Source organism: Hermetia illucens, chromosome 3 (genome assembly GCF_905115235.1).
Source record: "Hermetia illucens chromosome 3, iHerIll2.2.curated.20191125, whole genome shotgun sequence".
NCBI classification, from domain to species: Eukaryota; Metazoa; Arthropoda; class Insecta; order Diptera; family Stratiomyidae; genus Hermetia; species Hermetia illucens.
In genome coordinates, this window is record NC_051851.1 from 19,068,675 (window position 1) to 19,077,263 (window position 8,589).

Sequence of the window (8,589 nt, forward strand, 5' to 3'; positions counted from 1 at the left end):
TCCAACTCGACCGGGAATACCAACGAATTAAGCTGGACATTCTGGGCCTAAGCAAAGTAAGATGGTGGAACTCACGAGAGCACTCCTCTCCCTCTTGCCACACTAATGGCAACATGCTTTTGTGCTCTGGGTTGTTTCTGACGCTACCGTAAGGTGTGCTCTTTTGACCTGGGAACCGGTTTCTGACAGACTTCTAACTGCAAAGTTTCAGTCCAGTTAAGGAGCATCACAATTGTACAGTGCTATGCACCAACAGAAGCTGAAAATATAGTGGAGAACGAGCAATTACACGCAGTTCAGTGGAGACTTCCTAAAGGTTAAATTGTGACCGTGATGAGTGATCTGAATGCCAAAGTAGGCTTTGATAACACCTAGCTCGGACATGTGTTGGGGAAACACGTTCTTTGTGATTGTAACGATGTTGGTGGGAGGTTTGTCAATCTCTATAACTTCCACCGCCTCGACTTTGGTGGCACATTGTTCGAGCATCCAGTTTGCCATGAGGTCACTAGTTCGCGATGAGCAGTAGTAGATTTAGGAGTTGTCTCCTTACGTTGTCGGGTACGTTCGTTTGCGTATAGCGTTTGTCATTCCTCGTAGGGCTGGAGAACTTGTATGATTCAGCGCAGACGCTAAGCAACATCCGAAGGAAATTGCGCAGCAACCGGCGGGCCACGAATGGCGAAGCCCTTCAGCGACGTGGCCAGGAGCCACTTACGTGTGGCGCTGGCGGATGGCAATTCTGCAAGGTACAAACTACCGCTGGAGGTGTGGACCAGTGTTGAGGCCAGGCTATCGGGCATGGTCTATGAGGACCTCCTGGACACCAGAGGCAAGCACCCGGGACTCATCCCCCATTTTGATTCCTCTCAGGTGGTCCGTGCGTTCCACGTAATAGCTTGCACGGGCCAGTTCTCTAAGGACTTTCTCGGTTCGTGTGGGGCCTGGGAGGGCATAAAGCTTAAGATCATCCCTTACGACGAGATTCCCAGGAGACTGGTCGCTCGCATCTGGTTGCCGAAGATCCACATGGATAAGGACAAGCTCGTCCAATTCCTGCGCCTTCACAACCTCGGGATTTCCATGGACGACTGGGTTGTTATCAAGGAGGAGGAACCTCAGACAAACAGCCAGCCTTCGTATAAACGAGGAGTGCCTGGAGGCAATGAAAAAGGCCGACTATAAAGTGTGGTTCGGAGTCAGGAATGCAAAGGTAAAAGTGTTCCGCTCTGCAAAACCGAACGACGACCTAGACCCAATCGACGCCGCTAACAAGCTGTTGGAGGAGATGACGATCGACGGTCCGACGGGGACTGACGAACTCCCACGCAAGCAGATCATGCTGACGGCGACGCAGATAAATCTGCAGCATTCGAAGTGCGCCTCGGCTAATCTGCTTGTCTTCCTCTTAGAGGAAGACATCGACATCGCATTAATACAGGAGCCCTGGGTCGTAAGGGATCGAACCATCAAAGGGCTCCAAAGCAAATACAATATTTTAATTTATTCCACAGCACAGGAGACGCTGATCAGGATAGACCTAGAGCATGTATTCTTGCGAGGAAGTCTGCACGCTTTTCTGTGTCCGGACCTGAGTTCCAGCGACCTAGTCGTGGTCAAGCTGGAGCAGGCGGGGGCAGAGAACGTGTATATTTCCTCAGCTTACATAGGTCACGACCGATCAGCTCCGCCAGAAGGACTACAACATCTGACGAACAGCATAGCAACAAAGAAACCCAACCTGTTGATAGGCTGCGACGCTAATGCAAGGCATACGCTTTGGGGCGGCTCCGAAATCAACGAAAGAGGTGAGTCATTCTTTGATTTTATTATTACTTCAAATCTATCGGTGTGTAACAGAGGCAGTACACCAACCTTCCATTTCCCCTGTTCGGAGAACTGTGACGGTTGGGAGGAGGTCCTTGATATCATCCTAATAACCGACAATGGAGGACTGGAGAGACCAGAGATCCTTCTCTGATCACAGTTGGATACTTTGCAGTCTGGATCTCGCCGCAGAGGTCTCCAAGCCCTTTAGAGACCCCAGGAGAATCGACTGCAGAAAGTTTGGTCAGGTAATTAAGAACAAACTCTCCGGTGCGCAAATTGGTAAGATTGGCACGACAGACGAACTGGAGTCAAGGGTCGGGGCTCTCGAAAAGGCATTCGATACCGCCTTTAAAGTCTTGTGAACTACTAAGTACAGCACCACCGTGGTGGAATAAAGATCTCTCTAGCCTCAGGAATCTGACCAGAGAAATCCTCAATATCTGCTACAGGCAAAAATACTGGCGGCCATACAAGGACTGCCTGAAGAAGTACAAGTCGGCCATCAGGACCGCCAAGAGGCGGTCTTGGTTGGACTATTGTCAGAACATCGAAAGCACAAGTGAATCCGCGAGGCTCAGTAAGATTCTGTCCAAAGAACATAAGAGCCCATCCTTTCTTAAAAAGTCGGAAGGCTCCTGGACGGGATCTTCTAGCGAAACCCTGCAGCTACTGGTTCAAACGCACTTTCCCTCCAGCGAGGAGGACTGTGAGTCGGAACCTTGCTTGGAGAGTTCGCGGCAACCTCAGCTGTGCGAGACTATCAAATCGGTAATTACCGAGGATAGGATCGACATTAAATATATTGCAGCGTACGTGAGTCCACATGCTGGGCGGCGAAGTCCTACGGCCACAGCAACATCCTAGATGAAATACCTCGGGAAATCTGGCCATCCCCCTCGGACTATGCCACACGCAAGCTGAACTTCACGAGAAACTTTGCTGTGGACCTTCCAACCAATGCAAAATGAAAGACCGGCGGCATGTTGCAAGACTATGATACAGTATTCTTTACGGACGGATCAAAGATGGCCTATGGAGTCGGCGCGGGGGTTTCCTCGAATACACACGGTGTATCCAAATCGTATGGTTTCCCAGGTTTCGCCGTGTATTCCAGGCGGAAGTACTGGCGATATTGGAAATCTGTCGATGACTGGAGCGTGATTCGAGCTCCAAGCGTAACATAGCCATTCTGACCGACAGTCAAGCGGCCATCAAGGCCTTGTACTCAGCGTCGACATCTTCCCGGCTGGTGGGGCAGTGCAGAGACTCGCTGAACCGTCTGGGCGGCACGCTCAAGGTCATTCTCCTCTGGGTTCCCGGGCATAGGAACATAGAGGGGAATGAGCGAATACAATCGGTGCTCCGCTGGCGGCTGTCGGGGGCCGAATCTACTTGCACTACCTAGCAGCCGCGGGCCTTAGATGGCGAAGGCTTACGAGCTGTGCCAAATCAAGGATTTGGCCCGCTTATAACATAGCCTGATCACGAGAACTCCGGTGCCAAATGCATTCAAGATTACGGCGGCCTGCACGGGGCACTGGCCCATAGGGGACCATGCCGACAGGCTCGGCATACCCTACAATTCGCATTGCCGAAGCTGCGGAGAAGGGAAACCCTCATGCGCTTTCTCTGCGATTGTCCAGCTCTAGTTAGTCTGGGTAAACCATTCGTTGAAGACCCCAGAAAGATCTCTAGCTGCAGGGTGGGAGAGCTGCTTTACTCCGTAAATACTACGGGCTGGCTCTGAAGATTCGAGCCGGCTAGACTCTGCCTCCCTGCTCCCATAATAGCAGTCACGGTCTTAGAGTTTGTGGCATCAAAACAGCGCACAGACAGCGCTAATTGGGCTTCTCGGAGCGGCCACTGACACCTACCAACCTACCTTAAAGACTTTTGAATATCCAACTAAGGATAATTGAGAGCCGCCATAAGGCGGAAGAAAGCCAAAGGTTCAATTGTAAATTTTATTAAAATGAAATACACATTGTTCAGCTACATACATGCATACTTAAATATGGCGTAAGTTATTTCATTTAAAATACAAATCACAATTATTCTTCACCACCTCCCTCTTCCTCTTCATCGAATTCGCCTTCTTCCTCAGCCGTGGCCTCCTGATATTGTTGGTATTCCGACACCAAATCATTCATGTTGCTCTCAGCCTCGGTGAATTCCATTTCATCCATTCCTTCGCCAGTGTACCAATGCAGGAAAGCCTTTCGTCGGAACATTGCTGTGAATTGCTCTGAAATACGCTTGAATAACTCCTGAATTGCAGTTGAGTTTCCAATGAATGTTGCAGACATTTTCAGCCCACGTGGTGGAATATCACATACGGCCGTCTTGCAATTGTTTGGAATCCATTCGACAAAGTAGCTGCTGTTCTTATTCTGAATGTTCAGCATTTGTTCATCAACTTCTTTCATGGACATGCGTCCACGAAATATAGCAGCAACGGTTAGGTACCGTCCATGACGGGGGTCGCAGGCGGCCATCATATTCTTGGCATCGAACATTTGCTGGGTTAGCTCAGGAACGGTCAATGCCCGGTACTGCTGCGATCCACGAGATGTCAACGGGGCAAATCCTGGCATGAAGAAGTGCAAACGCGGGAAGGGGACCATATTCACAGCCAATTTTCTCAAATCTGCGTTTAATTGTCCTGGAAATCGTAGGCAAGTTGTCACTCCGGACATAGTTGCCGACACTAAGTGATTTAGATCTCCGTAAGTAGGAGTAGTCAATTTCAATGTCCTAAAGCAAATATCATATAAAGCCTCGTTATCGATGCAGTAAGACTCGTCCGTGTTCTCAACTAGCTGATGAACACTAAGCGTTGCATTGTAGGGCTCGACAACTGTGTCAGATACTTTCGGAGACGGCACAACAGAAAATGTATTCATAATTCGGTCCGGATACTCTTCGCGTATTTTGGAGATCAACAGCGTTCCCATTCCAGATCCAGTACCACCACCCAATGAATGGGTCAGCTGAAACCCTTGAAGACAATCACAGCCTTCCGCTTCCTTCCGCACTACATCTAACACGGAATCAACCAGTTCTGCTCCCTCTGTATAGTGACCTTTAGCCCAGTTGTTTCCGGCCCCCGACTGACCAAAAACAAAGTTATCGGGTCGGAAGATCTGCCCAAAAGATCCTGATCGAACGGAATCCATGGTCCCGGGCTCAAGATCGACTAAAATGGCACGGGGTACATACTTTCCACCAGTCGCCTCGTTATAATAAACATTGATACGCTCCAACTGGAGGTCACTGTCGCCATAGTAGGTTCCTGATGCATCAATGCAATGCTCGTCGGAAATGACTTCCCAGAACTTGGCCCCAATCTGGTTGCCACATTGGCCCGCTTGAATATGTACTATTTCACGCATTCCGTTTTCTATTCATATGCAGGAAAACTACGGATTTTCTGTAATTGCCTTTCCTTTTCTGAATTAGAGTGGTTTTGTATTGCACACCCTGTTCTCAGCACAAAAGTTTTTTCACTCAATTTCGAGATAATTTTCCGGCTTTTTTAATTAAACTGTTGTTTTCTTTAATATGGAGGTGGTTCGACTAGATCCGGCGATGATTATTTTCATATTTGTTTTTGCAGGTCTACTCTGATCGATGCTCGATTGCTATAATCCTGTGAATGGATTGCCCCAGTGGAAGTGACAGTAGATCAAAGCAAGTATTCAGAAGGGACTAGTTTATGTTTAAAATGGTGGAGGGTAGGCTCAAATAGTCGAGGAATGTAGCTCGGAGAAATGGCTCAGCTTCTGAGCACTCAGATCTTAGTGCTCCATTGTACTCGTCGCTCCCGTCTAGCGGATCATACCGGATTCGTAAGTTCTGTTAAGAATTCTAGTAATTGTGCTGTGCTGCAGGTGATACTTTTTTGGCTGTGGAGTTTCTCAGTCATAGTTTTAGGTCACCTTACAGAAAGCAAGCCGAGGAAAGCTCTAGAATTGGATTAAGGTCTCGTTCTTGTGCTTCGTATAGGACAAGGCATCGTAAGATTTTCGTTAGTGGATGTGATGCTCCCCCCATAACTGGATTAAATCAGCACCAGAAGTATGATTCACTAGGATTCAGCTTCTTTGTTACAGTACCACACTTATCATCTTGTGATACTCATATTCTGAACAGCTAGTGGACTATGGCAATTCGAAACGCGCTCGAGTTCCGATACCGTGCGAAACCCCGGGAATTTCAGCGTAGTGAGCACCTTCACTAAAGGGAATTTGTTATTGCCTTGGTCAGATAAGTAGGAGCTACCGTATACGGCATCACGAAAAAATTTGTATGTGGTCGCAGCTCTTTGGATTGTCCTGTGAGCGACATTAACGGCCGACTCCTCATCTACGATGGCGAGCAGGTGAAGAGATGGAAGCAACAATTCCCGACGGTTCCTAAACAGAAGTAAAATTTCAGAGGAATGCAAGGTCCAAAGCGGAGTCCATTCAGGTTGCATCTTGTTACCGATATTATTTCTTCTTGTTATCGACGAGGACGTGGAGGACTTTAATGAATCATGTCATCTTTCGTCAAACAAAGCAACTACGCTAATGGCATTTATTTGCTCTCTCAGAAAGTGGCAATGGATAGGTCAAATGATAGGGCAAATGATGACGATTTCATTGCTCGCTACGCCATACTGTGGAACCCACAAGATGGCCTACGGGTGGGTCGCGCCAAGGGTACTTGGTGCAGAACAGTTTAGGCTACACTCCTCAACTGTTCTGCACCAAGTGCTTTTGAGGCAACCCAGCTGTCGGCCATCTTGGCAGAATGGGTTCTCTAGGGGTCCTGGGGAGCTTTGAAGCGAATTTCAGTGAACTGTGAACGATGACGCGTGGACGTGGTTGACACGCTATACCCTATCAAGAGGTAAATGGCAACCATATAAAATGGTCGCAATTCCTCCTGCTATTCGATAGGATAAACTTTGCAATATGTTTGTTTGGTTCAAACAGGAAAAGTGTGATGTGTCTAGCGGCTTGAGCTTTTGGCACACGGGAAGTGATCTGTTGCGGTTATTAGAAATCGTACGATTGTCGCGACGATTGGCGATAGGGCATTGTTTGACGAGTAGTTTTAGTAGTATCAAACATTTCACATAAATTTTGAGTAAAAATGAGTGCTTCAGACAAAGAGTTAACCCTTCTTGTTTTAACACTTCAATACAACAGAAGAAAAAGATGATGATGTATGAGATATACGCCAAAAGAACAATACTTGGAGAATAACATCGTCTTCGTTTTGACAGCATCAGGCTTCAGATTTTTAGTGCCGATGTTTTCCAATTGCGACGGGTAGCATCACATCCACTAACGGAAATCCTGCGATACGTTAACGAATCCGGAATATTCCGTTAGACGGGGGAGGCGAGTACAATGGGCCAACACGGCCTGAGTGCTCAGAAGCTACAGCTTCTCCCCCACCATACACATACACGCGCAGGTAGCAGGCAGAACTTTGTATTCATCAATCAAATTATTGATACGAACCTTAATCATGGAGTTAAGCAGTTTGGCAAACACATTAATGAGAGCAATAGGGCGGTAACTGGTCAAAAGTTCTGGGTTCTTAAGTGTTTCTGGGACGGGTACCACCCGAATAATAGACCAATTCTCAGGAGGACTCAACCAGCACCAAATGAAGTTAAGCCTCTGTAGCAGTACAGAGAATGTTTCCGGCGCCAACCAGCGTACATGTTGATAAGCGATATTATCCGTACCAGGGTACCACGCTTGTGCCTTAGCAGTGCAGCCGTCAGCTCTTCTATGGAGAAAGGCTGACAAACAGTGGGATATCTAAGAATAACCAGGAAAACCCTTCCTGGATTTCCAGAAGGACTTGACATCTTTCGTCACAGATACGTCAGACCAAATTTCAGCTATACCGATTTATATCTAAGTTTAAACCGCCAATAGTTTGAGTCTAAGCTAGGCTAAAGCTAGATTTTTGCTTGAGGTAACTTGAATATAATGCGCACCCTTATTGTTTTCTTACCATTATATAAAGGAGGGTTTTCCACCTGTTGCCACTTTCGGTCACGCTGCTTTGAGGCAGCGTCTGATGGGTTGCCTCTGCCCTGGAGAAAATTGTTGGTCTTTTTTTATACTGTATACGGTTGCTATGCCCCAAATGAGGGGCCCGTGGATGAGAAAACCTGGGAGTAAGTTGCTCTCCATTTGGTCCAGTCCAACATCAAATGGATGTGAACTTAGGGTCCCTCATATCCCAAACAAAAATCTAACTTTAGCCTAGCTTAGGCTCAAACTATTGGCGGTTTAAACTTGATTATAATTCGCACGCTTATCGTGTTTTTGTGATATAAAGAAGCGTTTTCCACCAATTGCCACTTTCGGTCACGCTGCTCCCAGGGTAGAGGTAAGGCAGCGTCTGATGAATTGTCTCTGCCCTGGACGAAAGTCTTTCTTCAGCTAGTCCTCAGTTTTCAGTTTCCTTCCAGTGCCCAGAGTAGTTCTACCGTATTGAATTTAAAAATAGAATTCGATCGATTTCTATATTCCCGGCCGATTTTTGAAGTGATCAAAAAGCTGCTTAACGCCCTCAACGCAGCTTAACTATGGCCGCAGATTAAGATGCGCTTGCTTTCAACCGCTCGTCAATGTCCCAGGTTACTGCCTTTAGGATCGTACATACACACTTCTGCTTGAAAGCCCGTTGCATATTGCCCCAAGGGACAAGCTCACTTCTCGTTTTTATTTGAAAGGTGGATTCCTGCTC

General features: G+C 47.4%; 1 protein-coding gene across 1 annotated transcript; it reads right to left on the minus strand.

Annotated features, from left to right (window-relative positions):
• Positions 1-3,780: 3,780 nt before the first annotated feature.
• LOC119651525 (tubulin beta-2 chain) lies at positions 3,781-5,439 on the minus strand. Its single transcript, XM_038055157.1, has one exon. It carries the CDS (start codon positions 5,220-5,222, stop codon positions 3,882-3,884), a length of 1,341 nt encoding a protein of 446 aa, XP_037911085.1. The 5' UTR covers positions 5,223-5,439; the 3' UTR covers positions 3,781-3,881.
• Between the last annotated feature and the right edge of the window lie 3,150 nt (positions 5,440-8,589).

What these genes read in the sequence shown, in the direction of transcription:
- LOC119651525 (XM_038055157.1), bottom strand. Translation starts at nt 5,222, where the DNA reads ATGCGTGAAATAGTACATATTCAAGCGGGCCAATGTGGCAACCAGATT.